Genomic DNA, 23,656 nt, shown 5'->3' on the forward strand with positions numbered 1-23,656 from the left:
TCATACATCAATGCACAAAGCACACATCATTTTAGTGTATTTGTGTGTTGTAGATGTTGTAAACAAACAGCATTGAATGTAGTCTTGCCAGCATCCTTTTTATATTCTCTAATTTAATGTAACAAAGCATGCTATTTTGTCTGGTGACCTTCTGACCTTCTGAGAGTGTGAGGTGTTTGTATTCTGTCACTGAACACATTTTAAGGCACTTTCAGACTCCGAGACCGTATCATCTGTCCCTTGTGTTGTCAGGGCAGATTTCCCCTAATGTGTATGATTCTCTTAACAGCAATAATTCATCTTAAACTCTGCCGCGAGTCCTTTGTGGCCTCCTGACCAACCGGGGCTGCACTGCAATTACTCATAATGCTTCTACAGTACATGCCTTATGCTCAGAAAGAAACCAGCTCACGCCTTAGAATCAATAATCCTGGAGCACTGTACTGTCCTAACATGATAAATTATGCACTTGATAGTTAATTTGCCAACAAATGGATTATCGGCAATGGTTTTAGCCAAACTGGATAAATGGTATATATGTGCTAAAAAATAAAAAAAAAACGCTGATCTAATCATACTTACTGGAAAGCATTTTAGTCTGCTGTCATAATATTTCCATCTGATTCTTAAAGTGAGTATCGGAGCGCATGTGTATGTCGACAGACTCTGGATGTGTGATTTGGGAGATTATGCATGCAACCTCATATGTGTTTCTGGCACATTCTGCTGCAGTGTTTTCTCTTTGCCTCCATAACTAAACACTCAGTTTCTTCTAAGATAAGAATCACTATAATTATTGCTCAAACTCTAGGGCTAGGGGTTTGCTTTCTTTATTTTTCAAACAGACGTGTATAACATATAAAATCATGCATCTTGTCTGAAATGCAGTCAAAACATATCAACATAGCAAACACAGAGTAACAATCACATAGCATAGCCTAGAAACATTATAGCAACCACCAAGAACACCCTAGCAACCACATACAGTAGCAACATTTTGACAACCGCCCAGAACACTCTAGAAATATCCTAGCAACCACACTGTATTGCCCTGGCAACCACCTATAACATCCTATCAACAGCACATATCAACAATCTGGCAACAACCCGGAATACTCCAGAAATATCCTGTCAACCACTTAACAACACCCTAGCACCACCCAGAAGAACACCCTATAATGTTGGCAACAATTCTGCACAGCCAAACACCAGAATATATTCAGAGACTATTAAAATTCTATATTGAGTTCTATATAGTTATTATTCTGAATTGCATTCACTAACATTACTAAAGTCCCAATAAATTGAGATGCTATTAAACCACACCAGGCTATTTCTCCGCCAAAACAACTGGCCACAAACTTCCAATAAATCGACTTCAGAGTCATTTAAAATGTATTTATATTTGCGTGTGTTTAACATTCCCATCAGCTCAGTGCAGAGGAAGCGGGACGGCCGGAGTCCTCTGGCTTTGATTTAACTGGAGTGGGCAGGACAAGTGACCACGGAGCGCGTGTAGCAGGTGAATATTCACAGGAAGTATAATTAACTAATGAGCATGACCTGCGAGCTGGGACATGACTGATGTCTCTCCTGATTGGCTGGGATGTTGGGAAGAGGGAAGGTTGCTCCATCTGTTCAATAGGCCAACACTGAATGACATATCGCTGCTCTGTTGTTTTCTCAACATTTACTAGAACTGGACAATTGGAATGATGTGGGGAATTGAAGCTAATAAAATTAAGAAAACAAAGCCAGAAGCCAGATAGTGTTTTAAGGCATGGCATCTCGTGGGTCAGAGTCTGGTCTGAGGGGCTGTTTTGAATGAGTCAGCCACCATCTCAGCTCTCCATCTGTTAAGCCCAGGGTGCAAGACATGGGCATATTTCTGCTGTGTTGTTGGATTATATCTGACATTTGACTGCGTGGATTGAAACTGGACCGACCTCAGTCTCTTGAAGGCAATATTTTGGAATACAATATTAAAGGGGTCATGAAATGCAGTTTCAGATTTTTTATTATGTTTCTTTGGAGTTAGTCTATGAAGCTGGCAGTTTTTTTGGCACCAAAAATGTCCAATATTTGTAAAAATCATCACATTCCATTAACCATACTTATTTTCTCTCAATTTCAATAGGCTTTTCCTCTTGCAGAAACACAAGTAAATGGCCACTGCTGTGATGTCATGTGTTTTGATACTCGAGATGTCAAGTGCTGTGATAGAGCCATGTATATGTTTGAAACAATTCAACCACCATTAATTTGCCAATGGTTAGACATGTATTTTGGTTGCACCTTTCACGCTTAGTGATGAGAGTAAAGCAATAGCAACACATTGTGTGAAGAGGTAACACTAGCAATGGTAACAAAAACTCACATAATTAAAATATTCAACTAAAGCAGACATTTCTGATACAGGTATGTACTGTTTATATGAGCAACACTCAAACAATGATACATTTGGTGTCTTAATAGTGTTAAACTCTTTGTTGTTCACAAAGATTACAAATAAATTTACCTGCATTGCCTCTTTGGAAAAATCCTTGGCACTGTCGTATTTTTCAGTAAAAGATATTGTGAAAAACATGCTGTTGTGTAAAGTGAAGAACAGACAGAAATTTGATCTTTCAGTCATTCAGGCACGCCATTAAAAATAAACTTCTAATGCTCTTATGATTGATGCACAGACATTAGTTTTTCAGAACTCCTTCTTGATTGCATTCTATGATAATGCATGTCACACCACATTTTATTTTATACAAAATAAAACTTTTAATATATAATTTGGATAATTTGCCAAAAGTTGCTAGAAAATTGTTTTTTTTTCCAAATTTGAACTTGACTTCACAAAAATATTGTTTAGCTGCTATACCAGATATAGCTACCGGGTGCCACCCACACAAAATGGTTTATTTATTTATGTATTTATTTATATATTTATTTATTGATGCATTCTATTGTCACATATTAATACATTTATGTCATAATTTCTTCTAAAATGTGATGCAATCTGCGAAAACGCGTCGGATGTCTCGCCAGCTGGGACATTTTCAGGAAATTAGGAAAATAGGTAGAATATCTTTTTTTTTTTTTATTATTAGGGTTTCATTCAGTTTTTATTCTATAGTATTCAGTATTCATATATTGTTATTCATCTTGTCTATCATCTCTGAAAATATCTTGGCAAAATTCACTTGTTTTGTGCAGAAAAATAGCAATTTGTTGCAGCAAGCAATGTTAAGAACAGGCTGCGTAGGTGTTTTCTCTTATCAACACAGAAACAGTTAACCTATCAAAATAAACCACATGACATATATACTATAGGTGTATCAATGCATATTTCCCACCAGTCTTGTTTAAACTATGGATATTTATTAATATCGTCAATCTTGGTGATCTCAGTGACATAAATGATGTTATAATGGACTATTTCACATCCAGAGAGATGAAGGATCAGATGATGCAGTTACTAAAGAGGAGAAGTCCGATGTCTGATAAATGCACAGGTGCGCGAACACTTGCTGCACTCACTTTCTAAATGTGAACTACAAGGTACACTATCTGTTCCATCTAAACATAGAAGGGGTGATCAAGGATCAAGGAGCCTGCTAAAAGGTGCCATTTCCATGGTAACACAATGTCCAATTTCAAGCAGTCTTCACAGGATGAATTCTGAGTATTTAAGCTTTGTTGGTACCCAGTTTATGATGAATACAAAAAAATGTCATAAGGAAAAAAGGCAATAAATGTACCAGGACACCAACAGTTAATTGGATAAACTGGGTATTTAGCTTTGAATTCTGAATCTTGCAGTCTATTTTATTGTAGAGTAACCTCTCAAATGTTAAAATATCAAAAAACATTTCGCTGCTCCGTTCTTGTATTTGTGCCCGTGAGACTAAATCATACAGTATGAGAGAAGCTTGACATCTATTTGTGGACCATGACATATATGAGACCCCTATACCCTTCCCATGGCCAATAAATGCTGTTTTCCCCAGTATACGGCAGTCAAAAGGCATTTCTGTCTAAGGAATGAAAATACAAATGAGCAGAATTTGTCAAATGTATGCTAGAAATTCCATCTCAACCCATAATTCCAAGCGAGGACTGATATTTCAAGGCACACTCAAAATGACAGCAAGTAAAAACCCAATTATTCTCACCTGTCACACTTCCTCACCTGTGACATCCCCCCAAAAAATGGAGGTGTCAGATGAAACATTGTGTTGCTTATTCTGCCAACACGCCGACCCATCTGTTTTAGACAAGCTGTATAATGAGAAAGGGTCTTCTTTTCCTTTGCAGTGTCCCACCAATAATCATATGTATAAAAAAATGGCCGAATATGCTGAGGACTTTGTCGACTGCTAAATGGCTTAAATTTGCCAGGTTGCAGATTACACATGCAGAAGCATCATTTTAGGATGAGGGTAAATACATCTTGACATACATGAGAATGAGGGGGAGAGAGGAGGTGTATGTCTGCAGAATTTCACAAATGAAACGGATATACAATAAATCCAGTCAAATAAGAATCAGCACAGCCAAGACAAACCTTCAACTCAACTTATTGTACTTTATGACCTTAATATTCATTCGTAGATAGATAGATCGATAGATTGGTTGTTTTATTCCTTATACTTAAATGATGTTAAAGTAGTTCTGTGTTGTTTTCCCCATTGCATATTCCAGGCATGGTCTATCAATCTGAATAATTATGATCGTAAGTAGGCCTGAATAACATTTGCAATATAATGAGACTAAATAAAGTATCTAAGATAGCCTATGTGAAAAACGATACTACGGCTGTAAATAAAAATCAAATGAAGAGGCTGCAGAGACTGCGATCCTGCTGCGAGGACTCCTCTTATCCTTCACTTGTGCTCCCAGCGTCTCCCACAGGCCGTCGCGCTCGATGGTCCGGTCTATAATCAATATTAAAGCAGCTGGGAGGGTGCACAGAGCCATTCGTCAGCCGTGTGCGTGAAGGAGTGTGTCCAGCATGTTAGATGAGGAGGCCGCAGCTCATAAAGCCCCCGCTGAACCCCCCGCCAGCATCCCACACAGACACAGAGATCCATTCTGACCAATCTGCAGACTTCAGCGATCCACGTCTGGTGATGTACAGCCGTTTCCCGCGGCCACAGTTCAGCGAATGAAGAGCGGCCTGCCCCTCAGAGCCACTAATGAAGATCAAACAGGTTGTGCATCAAACTGCACCGTGTGTGTGTGTGTGTGTGTGTGTGCTTCTCCTGCCAAACAAATTATTCTAATGCTGAGAGCATGAAATTGGACCTGCAGGGAGAGATGCGCTGCTCACGCTCAGCCTGAGTGCATCTGTATGTGGGAGGCTTTTGCTGGTGTGGATTTTCCTCTGGTGGATGTATGCACATGCAAACATGCTTCTTTATTATTTTATGTGAGCGCCATGATGATTCAGACGTAGTTTATGGGGCAATTCGCTAAACGGCACATTATCGTGCATCTTATTTTGTAGCACCTGCAGTGAAACTTAACCACCCGCTGTACACTGAAAACACAATTGTTACTATTTTAACATGCTTCAATATGTTTTATTTAACTTCATAAAATAATTTTGACAGAGTATGCACCACTTCAGTATATGTTTATAAATAAACCCTTGTGCATCAATTTTCAAAAGCTACACTGAGCTCCTTAAAGGAAAAAAATTCTCTGTCGCAAAAAAACAAACACTTTTTAACGTGAACGCTGGCGTGTTTTGACTGCCGCTGCTCTCCCGTTGCCCTTCTGTTTTCACTGTAAAAAAAATTCATTATATATATACAGTACATATAGGATGGATGGATGGATGGAAAGATACCAGATGTTTCAGTATTGTAGACTTCAGAACCAGAATTTCTTTAGTGAGTGCAGATGATTTCACGTGCTGTAGGCTAAGGCCAGATGGAGGTGATGGATGGGTGGGTGGATTGAATATTGACAGAAAGAGGCAGTGCTATGATCACTATTCATAATCATTACTCACAGCACACTGGTCTGATGGTCAGTGTTGAATCAGCTGCACTTTTACTCCAGGGCTGTGTGTGGATGGAGCAGAGAGAGGGATGCTGATTTCAGATCTGCTCCAGCTGTTCTCTCCAGATGTGGAGAGATCATACATCGCCCTCTCTTCAGAGTGTAAGGAAATAAGCCAGCCATTCAGTGTTTTTTTTGTAAGATTTTTTAACTGTTTAATTAAGTATCTTCTGCTCACCAAGTCTGCTTTTATTTAATCAAAAATACTGTAAAAACAGCAATATTGTGAAATATTACTCCAGTGTAAATCATCTGTGTTCTGTGTGAATCTGTGTTAAAGTGTAATGTATTTATGTGATGCTCCGCTGTATTTTCAGCATCATTCCTCCAGTCTTCAGTGTCACATGATCTTCAGCATCCTTGCTGTACAAGTTATATATATAAAAAAATTACAAACCCCAAACTATTCGAACATTTTAGTTTTTTGTCTTGCTAAATGTAATCTCATACACGTCAAGATTGTGATCCAAAACTGCTCCATGTGTATCCTGCTCTTGTGTGTGTTTCTCAGGGGTGTGATTGATCAGTGCTGGTCTCCAGATAATAAGAGGTTGGCATCTACGGTATTTGTGTATAAGAGAGCTCTGAAAACATCACATCTCCTGTAATTTAATTTAAAAAAGCCAGCGTGACTTGACTCCACATAATTATTTTGCATGCAAATAAATTCTGGTACCTTTGCACCTTAGTGGGTGGGATGCTTTAACTGGGACAAGCTTCATGGAAAGGGAACAGACTAATGGTGTGCTCCAACAACTAAACCTCAGTGTGGATCCTTCGTGTATCAAACGCATCAAATTCACAGGATGCCCGTTTCGTGTTGATGTCCTGCAGCGTGACCCGGCAAGGACACGGCCGCGCTCGAACACCGGCGGGACGCCGAAGGAGTGGAGGCAGGTTCGGCCCAGCTGTTTTTGAAGTCGTCTCTTCTGAAGCACTATATGACAAAATTTCCAGTCATTGTGTCTTTGATGTGAGAGGAAACCCTTTGCAGGGAAATTCTGTACGCCATTCGGATTGATTCTGCTTTTTACACGCACACAGCAGGGACTGTGATGTTATATTGAAAACACACGCTTGATGATGTAATATTCTGAGCCGGTAACGATGTTGATACCGGCTCCCGTTTTTACAGAAGCAGTTCTGTTCTGGTCCAGCAGCACTTGTGGAAAAGACATCACTCTTTTGCATTACTAAAGAGTTTGATGAGGAGAGAGAAATGATGAGCTGAAGAAAAGGAAGAAAGAAACACACAGAGAGAGCCTTGAATGACCAGACTGCTCTCTAGTGGAGTAGTGGGTAAAATCTGGCGTCACTCCACACACAATCTCATGTATCTGACAGCAGGGAGGGGACAAGTAGCCCACTGTTTCTGGTCACCTACGACATGACCGCCTGTCATTTGTCTTCCTGTCAGGGTTTTATTTTTATTTTTTAACCTTGACTCGTTCTGTCTCCATTTGAGAGGTTTCACAGCTTGACATTACATTGTGACTGCTTTTCAGACTGGAAAATATTAGGGATGCACCGATGTTTCGGTATGATGATCAGGGCTGATTATCCTGTCAATCAAAAGAGGGCATGGAAACGTGTCAGACGACAACTAGAGTGAAGAAAATATCTCTTGAGTACAATTTTGGGTTGTTGAAGTTAACACAATAATGCATTCAGGTAGCCTCACAAATAGCGCCGTTAACACAGATTGTGTTCGTTGGCACCCGTAGGGCAAAGGGTTGCCAGGTCAACAGTTTTTCCTTTCACCAAACACTATTTATAGCACACCTCTCATCCAGTAATCATAAAAGAGCTTTGTGCTTTTTACTTCTGACAAAAAAGGCTCAGCTTTAAAATGCTGTTCATTTCATCACAGAATTCAAACAATAAATGCTGTTTTGATGCTCTTAATCAAGAGGGATTCATGTGTTACAGCATTAGCTGGGAAGAAAACAGATCTATTGTAACCAGCATTCTGAACAATCAGCGGAGAATCCCTCATGAACATGAATGATATTAGACATTCATATGTAAATAGTCTAATGTAGATACATATTGTTTAAAAAGATAACATCCGCTTTCATTTCCTAAAACTGAGGTGGATCTCTGGCCATGTAAGCCCTACTGATGAGGGTTCTGTGGACATGAAAGATTTCACCCAATACCTACTTAACCTATTTAACCCTTAATGGTTCATATTAGTACCTTGAAGCTAGTGTTGTAAAAGTACATGTTAGTATCTTTTAGCTTTTGTATATTAGTTTACCGGTAGAGAACTAGGGTAGAGTGTATAATTGAATTTTATAATAAAAAATACATATGTGTGTAACTGTAGCAGGTAAGAATATATACTTTACAACTGCATTTTCTTTCTTAAGCTGTAATAGTCTAATATGGCCACTAGAGGTCTATGTTGCACTTTTTTATTTATTGCAGCTCTACGTCTTCAGGTTAGATATTACATCACATTGTTCTCTGAATTGTTTGTTTTATTTACTTTTTCATATGTCCTTATTGATTTAAATGAAAATAGGAAAGATTCTCATAAGCACTTCTGCTCCAAGATATTTTACTACAGTCACAATATATTATTGTGATAAAAGTAAAATTCTCCAACAAATTAAAGTCTTACTATAGTCTGCCCAACAAATGTCTGAACGCTTGAATGACTTAAAGAAAAACAAAACATTAAGTCATGGTCAGTGTTTGCCTAAACTTACTTTTTTTTTGGGGGGGGGGGGGGCATTCACTGACTCCATCCTCCTGTGCTCAATAATTCATGAGAAATAACATGTTGATGGGAAATGACTTCACTTTTCTTATATAATGCTGAATAATATAAAATGCACTGCATCTGACTGCTATTTCCATGGATTAGACAGTTCAGTCAAAGTCAAAGATATACAACATCTAAACTAGTAGTAAGCCTATTCTTTGACTGTCATAATGAACATTCACTGAGCTCAAATGCCTGCGAGTGAGGGTGTCAGTGAATTCTATTAAAGTCTGTTATAGCAAGGAAAGTGAATAATAGCATAATATGAACTGAGCCGTGCTACTCTGTTCTGGCACTTAACCTTTTATAAGTATCATATTCAGCAACTGCCATTTTAACACATTAAATGAGATGTGCTGCACATTTGGTACTTATATAGAGTGGAAAAAGTTACAAAAATCATTAATTTAACTCCTTAAGCTTTACAAAATAAAGTAAAAATAAATAAATAAAGTATATAAATAAATTTTAGTTCAAAATAATGAAATTCAGTTATAGAGCAAGTAGATTTAAATGATCAATGTTCAAAACAGCGTTCTTGTCTTACTCAGTATGGTTGGTTGTAACACTTTTTGTTTCACCGTCTACTGTATATAACTCTGAATTGTTTTAGCTATTGTTTCATACAAAGAATCCCCATGACCCATACTCAGAATTCGTGCTCTGCATTTAACCCATCCAAAGTGTACACACACATAGCAGTGAACACACACACATAGCAGTGAACACACACACACACACACACACACACACACACACACACACTGTGACCACAAACCCGGAGCAGTGGGCAGGCATTTATATATAATATAAATATAAACTTGCCTCGCCTTGCCTTGCCTAGATTGCGCAGCGATCATGTTTGTGGCTGATCTTATTAGAGACGTGCTAACATCTCCGACACAGCGCAGAAATGCCATAGCGCCAGAAATTAAAGTAATCACTACATTACGATATTTGGCAACTGGGAAAATGCAACAATGCAATAGTGATGATTTGGGTCTGTCACAACCTTCTGTAAGCAGAGTGATCACACAAACAATTACAGCACTTTCAGAACATCTTATTGTGTCGCAGTTCATTTAGTTTCCACTGGACATTCCCTCAAAAAACAGCATTCATGAATATAGCAGGCGTATAGGTGCGCACAAGCAGGGGGAATGAACCCTTAATAGTTTGTGCTATACACTCCCGAATTTTCCTTTAAGAATGGCCTTGTGTTCATCCACTAACTGGGCTAACAGTAAACACTGTTTGTCTTTCTCGTCCTTCTTGGTTTTGATCCCAAGTTTGATACATTAAAACCAACATTCAAACCGCCACTTCAATCACTGTAATTGGAAAGAGTGAAACAATTTTTATCATTCTAAGCCAATCAAATACCTCATAGGAAATTAAAAGCATGGTAAATAAAAAAAATGATTTATATACAGTGTGTGTGTGTGTGTGTGTGCGTGTGTGTGTGTGTGTGTGTGTGTAAGAGAGAGAGAGAGAACAGTCAAATAAATAAATAAGTAAATTCAAAGTGAGAATTAGAATAGACCCTTTACTTAAATTCACTCTTTTTTTCCTTCTTGGACAACCAACCAATCACAGTCTCAAAAGATTTTGTGTCATACATTGCACTGGGGTCAACCCCGCCTCCTCACTAAGATGAAAGTTTTTTGTCTTTTCCTTACTCAGAGTTACTCTCAGATCGGTCCCGAATTGCTCTTAAGCTAAGACTCCTATGTAAAAGTTTTAATGCTAAATTAAGAGTTTTCTGAGAGGATCTCCAATCAGAGACAAGGCTCATTCCACACGGGGTATGGTGGCCTCCAAGGCCTTCATAGCAGGTGTATCAGAAGAAACAGTCGAGTTACAGAGAAGGACAGCAGCGTGTGAGTGTTTTGTCTTGTTTTCTCATTAGACTACTGTGTAATCGTCACTGCTAGGAAAGGTTTTTTTTGGTTTAAATTGTGTGTGTCTTACCCCAAGTAAATACGTGCTGAAAGTGGCGCTTGGTTTTGCGTTTGCCTATCGCGAGACTGCCCGGTTTCGATCTGCTAAATAGTGAGGCGTGGCCAGCTGACTTCAATCACAGGTAATCAGGCAAATAAAAAACCACAAGGTTTCACCGCGGCAGCGGTCGCAGCAGCCCTCGTGTGAATCCTCCTTGTGTGAAGACTGATGAGTGTAAAGACAATCGACTCTACCTGCGCGACTCCACCGAGCAAGGACATCGACAGGGCACTTGAGTATTGCTCTTCCCCTCCTTTACTTTTTGTATAACTTGTTCTCAAATATTTCTTACACTTGTAGTCACTATGTGCTTTCAGATCTCTACTATCACTACTAACACTCGGAGAGCACGCTATGTACGTCACAGGAAGGCTTGTCTGACAAACCTACACCATGTCCCTCTGACCTCTACTACTACGCTCTCTATTCCAGTTGGTCTCTGGAACTGCCAGTCTGCAGTTAACAAAGCAGACTTCATTTCTTCTATTGCTACTCATTCCGGTCTCAACCTCATGGCACTGACTGAGACTTGGATCAAACCTGAAGATACTGCCACCCCTGCAGCCCTCTCCACTAATTTCACTTGTTCCCACACTCCTCGTACCACTGGGAGGGGTGGAGGTACGGATCTCCTTATATCAAAAGAATGGAAATTTGATCTTCAGCCATCACCTACAGGTACTGGTTCATTTGAATCACATGCCATTACTGTAACCCACCCTGTTAAAATCCACTTTGTGGTCATTTATCGTCCCCCAGGTCAATTGGGAAACTTCTTGGAGGAGTTGGATGTGCTGCTATCAAACTTCCCAGAAGATGGTACTCCTCTGGTACTGCTTGGTGACTTCAACATCCACCTAGATAAACCCCAGGCTACTGACTTCAAAACTCTGCTCTCCTCATTTGATCTCAAGCTAGTGTCTACTACAGTGACTCACAAATCAGGCAACCAACTGGACCTCATTTACACGCACTGTTGCTCTGTGACACCTCTTCAGTTGCTCCACTGCACACCTCAGACCACTTCCTCATTACTGCTAACCTCACACTTACTCCTGAAGTGCCTCACACTCCAACGCAAGTCACCTTTCCACGAAACCTACACTCCCTCTCTCCATCTCGCCTATCTCCTGTGGTTTCATCCTCGCTTCCTGCACTCTCTCAGTTTTCTGCTCTGGACACGAACAGCGCCACAGACACTCTTTGCTCCACTTTAACATCTTGCTTGGACAACTTTGACCACTGCACCGCCCCATCTGCCCCCTGGCTGTCCAAGGTTCTCCGTGAACATCGCTCTAAACTCAGGCTATTGTAATGCTCTCCTGGTAGGCCTTCCTGTATGTACTGTCAAGCCTCTGCAATTGATCCAGAATGCAGCAGCGAGGGTTGTCTTCAAAAGGCTCACGTTACTCCTCTCCTCATCAGGTTACACTGGCTACCAGTAGCCGCTCGCATCAAATTCAAGGTACTGATGCTAGCCTACAAGACGACCACTGGCACGGCACCAACTTACCTAAACTCATTGGTTAAAACTTATGTTCCCTCCAGAAGTTTGCGCTCTGAAAGTGAACGACGCCTTGTGGTTCCATCCCAAAGAAGTTCAAAATCACTCTCACGGACCTTTTCCTGGACTGTGCCCAGCTGGTGGAATGACCTCCCAATCTCAATTCGTACAGCTGATTCTTGACTCATTTTCAAGAAACATCTAAAGACTCATCTTTTTCACCTGTACTTAACCAACTAACACTAGCACTTTTCCTTTTCTTGTCTTTTCATTTATACAAAAAAAAACCTGGCTATGTGTTCTATACTAGACTAACAGAGACTTGCCATGGCACTTGTATACTGTTGTTGTTCTCTTGTTGACCTGACTGCTTCTATTGTTCTCATTTGTAAGTCGCTTTGGATAAAAACGTCTGTTAAATGATTAAATGTAAATGTAAATGTATCGATTCAGGACATCTGCAACGCTGCGGGACGGTCCAAGCCCTTTGTGACCTTTGTGAGGTTCTATGGCTTTAATATGCTATCACTCCGGGCTCTTCTATTCTCTAGCCTTAGCTGTGGTCTTCGGATGCACACTTGGCTGGGACTTGGAAGTCTGGTGGCATGGGCACCTTGATCCCCATAGCATTAGATGCAGCTCGAGTTCCTGAAAAGCAACGTCTCAAGTTATGCATGTAACCATGGTTCCTCAAGGGAACAAAACACTGCGTCTCGAAACCATACTCCCTGCTTCATTCCCAGAGGCTAACCCGGCACTGCCGCACATGCTTTTAAACTTCCTGGTCGATGACGTCACCCACCTATGACATCTTGCCTTTCCATTTTGCTGATTACACATGTGATTCAGAGCATGGTCACGCAGATGACAATCCCCATAGCGTTTGACACAGCATCTCTTCCCCTCGAGGAACCATGGTTACATGCGTTACCTGGGACAATTTATCCATACTGATGTAAAACCGCAATATTATGTTCTAACCACAGATGGTGATAGAGAGGTTGAAGTGCCATAGTGCACCTTTGACTAAATTTAAAATCAAATAGACATGATCTATTTAATTAAAGCATAACAACAGTGCTCTAAACCACACTGTCACTCTGCAGGGCTCAAATGTTAGATTGTAATCTGACAAATGCATATTGGCCATAACTTTGATTTATTATTATTCATTTAACTTTGATTCTCTGTCAAGGGAACTTCAAACTGCGCCCTCTTAGGGAACACTATGGGAAACACCTCATCGTGACCCGTGTCTGAAGCATACTTAGAAAAACGCTAACGTGTTGGCCGGCGACAGCCTCTGACGTCACTACCGGCGCGACTATAAATACGCTCCCGTAGGACCCGTCACTTATCTTCTTCGTCTTCATTGACTGTTTTGTTTGAAGCGTGCATCTGAGAAACGACCGAAACGGTAAGAGCGATCTATAATTGTTATCATGGCATCCACTAGCAAGGCGTTTAAACAGTGTGTGCATCCATGTCAGTGTTATTTGACACCTGATGACACACACACTCTTTGCGTCTCTTGTTTGAGCGAAGAGTACGCGCGTGGATGTCCTTGAGGGGGCAATCTGCGTGCGCTGCAAGCGTTTTTTTGTGAAAAAGCTCCACTTTCATTTGCCTCCTTTTTCGAGGAAAGAGGGACAGCTATCTGGTTCCCGCGGTTCAGGACCCGCCGTTGCCGAGGCACGGAGGAGGATGAGTTCATGGGAATCACAGGTGGATCTCGCTGAGGAATGTAGAGAGGGACTTTTCATTTCACACTCTCCGGCGGCAAACGAGAGTGAACTTCAGGAGGAAGATGCGTTGTCATTAACCCATTCTGATACTGAAGTTAGTGCTCTGCTGGGTTCTACCCAGAAAGAGCAGGAGATGTCTGAGAGTGGCGAAGAAGCTGAGGCTGAGTCTTCTCAATCCTCCTGCCCTGCGTATGGGGAGATGTTAGAGGTTATGAATTGCGCCACGGCAAAATTAGGCTTGCCATGGAAGCGTGCCAGAAAGGTAACGTCGCGAGGTTGCCTCGATGAGCGTTATTTGTCTGACCATAGCCCTCCAGCCCAGGTGAGCCTTCCATTCTTGCCTGACTTGCATGCAGAAGTCGAAAAGAAATGAAAGAGGCCGTTTTCCTCTCGCATCCATTGGTTTCAGTATACAAGTTATGCTTATATCGAGCTTATATATTATGCTTATACCCCCTGTAGAAGAGATGCTGGCTAGCTATCTCTCTGTGGGGGAAACATCCTCTCTTAAATCTCCCTCTTTGCCATTAAAGCCCCACCAGGATACATAACGCTTAAATGGTAAATCATACGCATCACCAGGTCAGGCTGTGGCTTCATTGCATACAATGGCAGTGCTTCAGGCTTACCAGGCTGACTTGCTGAAGGACCTGGATACAGGAGAGGGCCTTTCAGCTGACCAGGTAGCCGAGCTGCACCTCACCACAGACCTCTCTCTCCGGGCTACCAAGCAGGCCGCCTCCACCATGGGTAGGTCTATGGCGGCCATGGTGGTAATGGAGAGACATCTGTGGGTGAACCTGGCAGACATCGGGAGGGAAGAAAGGTGGTTTCTTCTTGATGCTCCGGTCTCGCCTTCTGAACTTTTCGGTACCTCCGTCGAGATGGTGGTCGAAAACTTCAGGGAGGCAAGGGCGCTCAGCTGCCTTTAAATCCTTCATTCCACGAAGGTCCAGGTCCGAGCACGAACAGCAAAGGGGTCCTGGGCCATCTAGATCTGAGGATCGAAGACGGGCGCAGAAGGCTAGTGTCGCGGCTCACGCTCCTCCCCCGCCTAAGGGCAGGGGCAAGAGGAATTGCGGGTCACGAAGAGGTAAGCAGGGTCTGAGGGGATTTGATTCAGATGAGGCAGCGTCCTCGTCTGGATCGGAGCGATACCTAGGAGTTACTCACTTCTTTTGGATGTTTTTAACTTCTGTTTTTATTTTCCCCTGCCTAATTCCCCTGTAGCCACCAGCTCTCCACCTTATATATTTTTAATATATAAGCACTGTTTGTGCAAATTTTTGTCCATTTTCCATTAAAGTTTTCCATGCTTGTTTAGATTCATATGATGCATGAGTTGACTTAGTTTTGTGGAGTTTTGAGTTTTATTTTAGGATTTATGAGCCTTTGGGTAAAGTAGGTACAGACCAAATTATGAAATGGTCCTGATATAACTGCCCAAATGCAAAAGTAAAAAATTGTTTTTGACTTACATGTTAAATCAAAATTCAGTGGTTTAAGAGAGAGACAATCCCTTCTAGAATTTTTATTTATAGAAGAAATATGTAATGAATATGCATACTGTCCATACTCTTACAGTATCTGTGCACATGCTTTATAGCTGAACTGAATCAACATTGAACTAAAATGTTCTGAATAATGACACTATTGAAGCAGAAAATTAAGTTGTTTATTATCCATGAATTGACACAGTTTATTACTGTGAAGTTGCTTTGAAACCATCTGTTTTGTATAAAGCACTATATATCTGTAAATAAATGTAATTTGACAAGCATGAGTGCTATAACAAACTGCTTTGCACTTTACTGCACACTGAACATGCAAAAAATACAATACAGTGCTGTATTTGTTTTTGATTGACAGAAAACATACCCTTTAGGAATTTGGATGGATTACAGTTTTCTTTTCAAAATGTTTTTGCTTAGTTTAGCAAAAATATTATAGGTATTCAAGTATAGGATTTATAAAACTTAGAATAATGTGTTATTAAGCAAACCCGCTGCATTTTTATATGCGCACAATAATTTGCGAACATAATGAATGTTATCTAGGTCATTTAGCAGTGTTTTTTTTTTAATTATCTAAATGATTATTCAGACCAAAAGAGGCATTGCAGTCCTTTTCAAGTCTGTTGTTAATTTTGTTCGGCATTGTTATTCTTATTACTAATAGGTTTATTTTACATTGTACAGTTTGTGCTGTTTTAAATTGAACTACTGGTTTTCGTCTGGTCAGAGGAGAACTGACCCCCCAACTGAGCCTGGTTTCTCCCAAGGTTTTTTTCTCCATTCTGTCACCGATGGAGTTTCGGTTCCTTGCCGCTGTCGCCTCTGGCTTGCTTAGTTGGGGTCACTTCATCTACAGTGATATCATTGACTTGATTGCAAATAAAAACAGACACTATTTAACTGAACAGAGATGACATAACTGAATTCAATGATGAACTGCCTTTAACTATAATTTTGCATTATTGAGACACTGTTTTCCTAATGAATGTTGTTCAGTGCTTTGACGCAATGTATTTTGTTTAAAGCACTATATAAATAAAGGTGATTGATTGATTGATTGATTGATTAAATGAATTAATAGTAGCAATAGTAGCAATTAATCATAATTAGTTAATTATTAGAAGCTATAATTGTTTCATTTGTGTGTGTGTGTGTGTGTGAAAGACTTAAACATGCACTGTTGATTAACTATAACACTTTTGGAGTTGTTTGTTGTTATGCCATGCTTTTTTTTTTTTATCAAATATCTCATGTTTTGTATTTTAATGTCTCAGTCTTTTGCCCCTCTTGCATATTTAAGGTGGTTTCTAGGTATTAATTAGATGATGATTAGTAATAGCTGTCAAGTTCAGAATTATTGGTAGAGTTGCATAAAGCCAGTATTTCTCTAACATTATCCCTCAAAGTATTTATGAATTCTTGTAAACCCTGACTACGAAGGAACTGATTCTTTACAACCTTTTCTGCTGCCTCCATCACATCTTCCATGGCCTTTATCACAGGCTCCCAGATGATGAAGCTCTTAGTCTGTTTCTCCAATACAGTGACTCTTCCACTAAGAACAGTCAGAAGGGTCACAGCTCTCCTGACCGTTTCCTGAATATCAGCTGTGAAGTGTAGATGCTGCTTCAACTCTTCATTCTCCTTCTCCAGTGTATTTATCAACTTAACTGTCTCTTCAGTCTCCTTCTGTATGGCAGCAATCTTGGATTGGTAATCAGACACCTTCATGCTCTTCTCATTCACCTGGGACTCATGTTTTTTTAGCTCATTTTCAGCATCGCTGATGGCGTTTGAAGCCTTAACAATTTCGCTGGTTCCCACAGATAGCATTACTATACCTAGTGGAAAGCAAGAATCCTATCAGCCACAAATATTGATTAATATTGAAAAGATGATAAAAGAAGTTCTAGAAGTGGATAAGAGAGGATTTCTCACTAGGAATCCATCCGAAGATTGGTATTGCAGCCAGTACAGCACCTCCAATTGTTACACCTGTACCAGTGTTCTTTCTAGCTTGCTGCCTTTGTAGCTCATCTTTTGTCAATGCTACCATTTTTTCAGCCTGTTCCAAAGCTGCTTTAGAATTCTTTAATGATTCTTCAGCAGAGTTCTTCTCTATGTGTAACTTTTCCTTTGCATTGCTTTTTTCTTTGTTCTGCTGCTCAGCTTTTCCTTTTTCTTTAATAAGTCGCTCCATGCATTCTTCTAAATATTTAAGTTTTTCCTTAATCATTGTCTCTGATTTTTCCAGGAAACGCTCAGCATGGATAATATGCTTCCTGATTTGTTCATAATTACAGCACATGCCAGTGGTGGGATCAACTCGTGCATCCAAGAGAGACTTGTAGATGTTACAGATAGAGACTATTCCCTCATTTAGAGACTCAACAACTGTCTCCATAGACTGCAAATCCATAACACTGCCAATTTGAAGATAAGGAAAGAGAAAAAAAAACATTTAATTTGTAATTCACAACAACATCATATCAATAATACACCATAATTAACCTTTAATAAAAGTAATACTTTGTAAATATAGACTGGATTAAACTTACTCAATTAAGTGGAACTGTCTGATTTCAACTGTAAGAAAACACAAAAATAAGATATATGAATGATATTGAGTGTTCTTGATAAAACAGTGCTGTAGACTTCAGTAACAAAGTTTTGAAGAAACTGCAAGTATTACCATTTTATTTAATTTGAATTCAAAACTCAAAACAAATTCAAAGATATTTAACCTTGAGATAAAGAAAAATTTGAGTGAGCCAGTTAGCCAAGGATTAGCAATATTACGCAAGTGTATGGTTCTTCTCAATATCAGCACATGATAACAGTCAGTCAAAAATCTTTTTGTTAGTAGTTCTTTCTTGTGTTCTAGTTTTCTGTTCCCCTGTCTGATTGTTCTCACCTGTTTCTTGCTACACTTATTTATCTTTGTGTGTTTAATGTGAGTAAATCCCTACTCAAGTAGAGGTTGTGTTTTGGTGTTGAACACCGTTGTGAATTTAACCTGTGTACAAATTAGAACATTGAACAAAACATGTTTGATTACAGCACCATATCCATCACATGTGTTCAGGAGGATGAAATCATCACTTTTTGAGAACCTGGGAAAAGTATATATATATATATATATATATATAGTTTCTGCAAGTGGAGAAAGCTCAATAATAAATGAATTGAGACTCAGAGTGCAGAAGACACATGCAATAACAATCCCGGTTGCTTGACTGAAACCTTGTTCCCCGAGAAAGCGGAACAAGATGCTGTGCTTCTCAGCGCATTGGGAAACATCTTATTATTGTGAATAATGTGTGTAACACATTGATAGAATTGACTTGGTGGTAATATAGCCTCGGTTGATGACTTCATCGGGGCGCGCCCGCAACACAGGGCTATAAATAGATAAGCTACAGGTGCATCAACAGGACATTTTGTCTGAAGAGCAGTCCTGGGACATCTTCAGCATGGCAACGCAGGGCAGCATCTCGTTCTGCTTTCTCAGGGAACAAGGTTACAGTTAAGTAACCGGGAACGTTCCCTTTAGAAAGCTTCAGTCGAATGCACTACTCAATGCAATGGTAATGAGAATACCCACGCTGCCGTGCTTGAAAAAATGCCTGGACCCCTAAGGTTGTGCAGGTGTGCTACAAAACCACAAGAAGGCCTCAGACATTAGCTTGTGATGTTGACTCAAGGACATAAGAGCCCGGAGTAGCATGAACATCCAAACTATAAAATCTTATGAATGTGTGCAGAGAGGACCAACCTGCCGCATCATAGATCTGTTGTAACGGGGCACCCCTTTTGCCATGAGAAAACCATTTTAGAGTCAGAAGTTTTATCAGACGCTGATTCTAAAGTTTCAAAGGGTGTTTCAACCAGACCCTAGTGAACTATAGCTAAGTCCCAAGAAAGCATCTTGGTTTTCACTGTAGGCATCAGTTGTCTGGCCCCACGAAGGAAGCGAGAGAGGAGAGGGTGTCTCCTGAGTGTCATCCCGTCAATCAAGGTGTGGCAAGCCGAAAGAGTGGCCACATAAACCTTAAGAGTGGAAGGGCATGTGCCTGTTGACAATTTCTCTTGCATGAAGTCCAGAACTGAAGCAATCTAGCAGTTGACTGGATCTTCATTGTGTACCACACACCACCTGTCAAATACACCCAATTTACTGGCATAACTCTGTCTGGTGGAGGAAGCCCTAGCACTAAGAATGGCATCAATAACATCCGGCGAAAGCCCTGTGTTCCTCAGTTGTTACCCTTCAGGGGCCAAACATGAAGATTACACAGGTCGGGCCTGGGATGGAATATCGTTCCCCCTGCCTGAGACAGAATGTCCCTCCTCTCCGGAATCGCCCATGGCGAGCTGTCGAGGAACGATATTATCTCAGAGAATCACACTCTGTTCAGCCAACGTGGCGCTATCAGTAAGAGGCAAGACTTTTGTTGGCGAACTCTGGCAAGGATCCCGTGAGCAAATAAACTGGAGGCACATTTTGGGCCATGTGTGCCTTATCGCATCCAGACCCCAGTGGGGTGGGTGACTCAGAGAGAAGTAGAGGGGACATTGTGCTGTCTGATGGGAGGCGAAGAGATCCACCTCTGCTTCGTAAAATTTTCTCCAAATCTGTTTCATTACCTCTGGGTGGAGTTTCCATTCCCCAGTCGGTACTGTCTGTTCAAACGTCCTGGAATGTAACCTGGTGTTGTCTACCCGTACTAGGACATGACAGCCCCTCAAATGATGGAGGAATCAGGCCATCATCAGCTCGAGGCAATTGATGTGCCAATTGAGCTGTTGACCCCCCCATTCCCATTGAGCTGGGTGGCCATCCAAGACCGCTCCCCAGGCCATCACGGAGGTATCTGTCATTAGCAGTCTGCGACGACACGGCCTAGATGCCGAAATTGTGACATGACAGTCTTGATGGTTAACATATTTCACTAGAGCACTTTGTATGTACGGTTTGCAGCCTCAAAGATCCAAGATTGGGTGCACTCCCCCACCCTTCTTGGGAATCAGGAAGTATTTGCTGTAATAGCCCGACTCTCTTCTTGGACGAGGAACAGAGAGTAGGTTTCTTAACTGAGGATGCAGATTCGGGCGAGAGATCGCTCACAAGTGTCTCTTCAACCCGAGGCATCTCCGAATACCCCCGCAACTTTGCATCCACGATAGCTGAAAAAGTCAACGTCAAGGGCCCAAAGATGCGGGAAGTATACGGTTTGCTCCATGACTTCGACAGCTCATCATGGAGGTCAGAAACCTACCCTCCAGCTTGCTACGTTTGGAGGTCTCTTGTTCGTGTGGCCAGTCAAGCTGTAACCTGTCCACCGCGCGAGTAACCACTTCGAGCAGTTCCTTGACCGATTTCCTTTCGCGAGAGGAATGCTCAGAGGCGGCTGTTCATGGCCTGAAGAGCCAAGAGATTTATCATCCTCCTAATGAACTGAAGAAGCACCGGAGCGCGCTTCGAGATCATGAGAGAGGATGCTTGGATCCAGTGGATCCACTTTTTTTGGAGCTGGATGACTCACAATCGCGTCACTTCTGGGAGATAATTATACAAAATCAAATTGATGATAGTCTTTCACTTAGATATTTCCGAATTATTTAAAAAACATTTGACATTGGCTGTTGAGAAAAAAATCTAATTTCTTTTTCTTGATGCACATCAAGGAATTTATTCAATAAATGATAATAAGTAATAAGTAATATCTTCTTATCAGATTTAAAAAATGCACTTTTTATTCCCATTTTTAAAAATCTATGCACATATTGGCATTTCCATCCAGCTTCTTTTTTTTTTTTTTGTAAATATTTCAATAAGATGATAGCAAGATAGAAAGGTTAAACCTGGGAGAATCCCAGGAAAAATGTGAGGGTTGACAGGTATGACAGGCAGTGCAAATTAACACTTTCATTTAAACTGGTTGACCATTTTAGTAAAGAGTGGAGCTTTTTTTTTTTAGGCTGAGGACAGATCAACAATTGAAGCATAACAAACTACTCATTCCCTTTTTGTAGCTGTCTAAGATTGTAGGCAGCTGCTGCATTGTGTTTTAAAATAAGAGGGTTGCAGATTAAAACTCTCAAAGCTCAAAAGCAAGGTAGCTTATATAGCAAAATAATGTATACAATCATTTCTATTTAAAGCTGCACTTTAACTTTAACTGCTCTCACAGCATGGCAAAACAATCAAAGTACTGTACCTGTAGTTGCCTTAGTCTGTCGAAATGTCCGATGTTTTTGTTCAGATCTGTTAATGGTCTGATGGAATGGAAGAAGCATAGATGCTTTATACCCCACATGCATGAGAAATCCCCCAAGTTTTCCCCAAATACTTTCACTGTCACTGTACTTTTGCTTTCATTATATCCTACCACTTCAGGGTCACGTGGTTTAGGAAAACAGGAGATGTCTGTGCTGCAGTGTGTGGTTTCAAAATCAATATATTTCAATATATATTTAAATCAGTGCATTTATAGAAAAATCTTAATATTGAATATGCTATAGTATCTATTATCTTATATTAATTAGCATTTTTCTCATAGAGAGAGAGAGAGAGAGAGAGGACGATGTATTGGTGAATTACTCACACTGTTTGTGAAATTATGTCTCACAGAAAGTTTTAAAATTACTGAACTGCAGTTATAATCTGTTTGGCTTCAATCTGTATATGCTACAGTGTTTCCGGGAATTTCACATATTCTGAAAGTGAAACCTGGACGGAATGTTATGCGCAATCCCGCGCTGAAATTCAGCCCCTGCTTAACTAGGTAAACAAATCCAAAAATATAATAGCATATATACAGATGAAACTGACCTGAACTTGACATCCTGATCAGGTCAGTAGTTTGTCCTCTCTGCTCCTCCTCTCTCGAGTCTCTCGCGTTGATTACTCTGATCGAAACCTTTAGGCGGAGGCGCGGAGCGGGAGCGCGCACGAGAATGAGTAAGGTCTAACTGCAGGACCATAAGAACTGATTGCTGGAGCAATGCTGGAGAAAAGCAGAAAAGTTGTGGCTGATGAAATCACCTGACTACTTATTTACATTATGTGATCGATATTTTAACGTTGAGTACATTTTGTGACGTTTTCATTTATAAAAGAAAAAAAGTTTTATCTACAGTCGAATGGAATACAAAAACTTTTGAAGCTCAAATTCTCTGAACTGCTCGGAATTCAGATGCTGTTTGGCTGTGTCTAAGGCTCCATAAATATTAAAATAATTAAATTGATTGAAAAGACCTAGACATATTGTAGCTACTAACAAATTCTGCTCTGGTTATATGAGTTGAAAACCTCTCCCAAGTTTCTACTGTCAAGGAGGTTAGAGGTTGATGACTGAATTTATGTTTTAGGAGTGAGCCGTTACTTTAAGATTTGAACTCTCAAAAATATTTTGAATTCTCAACACAAGTTGTGATCTGTGATTTAAAAAAATATTGTGCATGCATTTCACTTTCACAGAGGTATCCATAAAATGAATCTATTTTCTAAAGATAGTCCTGGGCATAGAGTGTGCAGTGAGGGGTTAATATTTAACATTTTCTTTTTGGTCTTAAGCAGAACTGGCTTGTATCCAATGGCATGTAGTTTCTCAGGTTAATGCGATTCAGGATTTTTTTACTTCGTGGTAAGTTTAGCTTTTGTATAACTAAGTATGTGCAAACAGGAAAGGTTCATAGAGTAGAAGCAAACAACAACTCTTCTGTATAGAAAAACAGCAAAAAGATCAATCTGACACCATGAGGGTGTGATAGAACTTTTTGCAATTAGTAGCTCAGTTTTGCCATCTACATTGGTAAGACTGTCACTGTCCAAATGTAGTGGGCACACAACAATCTATAGATTTATTTAAAATAAAGGCAGAATCTTTGTGATTATACACTTGCATCTTAAATGTGTACAACGTAAATTGCTTTGGGTTGTTCAGTATGAATGTAGTACTATGAATGCAGTCGATTATTGATTATTATATCACACCTGCAGTTCTGTCATGATGCATGCCAGTGTTTTATGGCCACTAGAGGTCTATGTTGCACTTTT

At 40.3% G+C, this 23,656-nt stretch overlaps 1 protein-coding gene across 1 annotated transcript; it reads right to left on the minus strand.

Annotated features, from left to right (window-relative positions):
• Positions 1-15,774: 15,774 nt before the first annotated feature.
• Positions 15,775-18,191, minus strand: LOC127946275 (uncharacterized). Its single transcript, XM_052542739.1, has 3 exons — positions 18,153-18,191; positions 17,533-18,017; positions 15,775-17,429 (listed from the first exon to the last, which is right to left on the minus strand). Exons 2-3 carry the CDS (start codon positions 18,011-18,013, stop codon positions 16,924-16,926), a joined length of 987 nt encoding a protein of 328 aa, XP_052398699.1. The 5' UTR covers positions 18,014-18,017; positions 18,153-18,191; the 3' UTR covers positions 15,775-16,923.
• Between the last annotated feature and the right edge of the window lie 5,465 nt (positions 18,192-23,656).

The sequence above is a fragment of the Carassius gibelio genome, chromosome A24 (genome assembly GCF_023724105.1).
Source record: "Carassius gibelio isolate Cgi1373 ecotype wild population from Czech Republic chromosome A24, carGib1.2-hapl.c, whole genome shotgun sequence".
NCBI lineage: Eukaryota > Metazoa > Chordata > Actinopteri > Cypriniformes > Cyprinidae > Carassius > Carassius gibelio.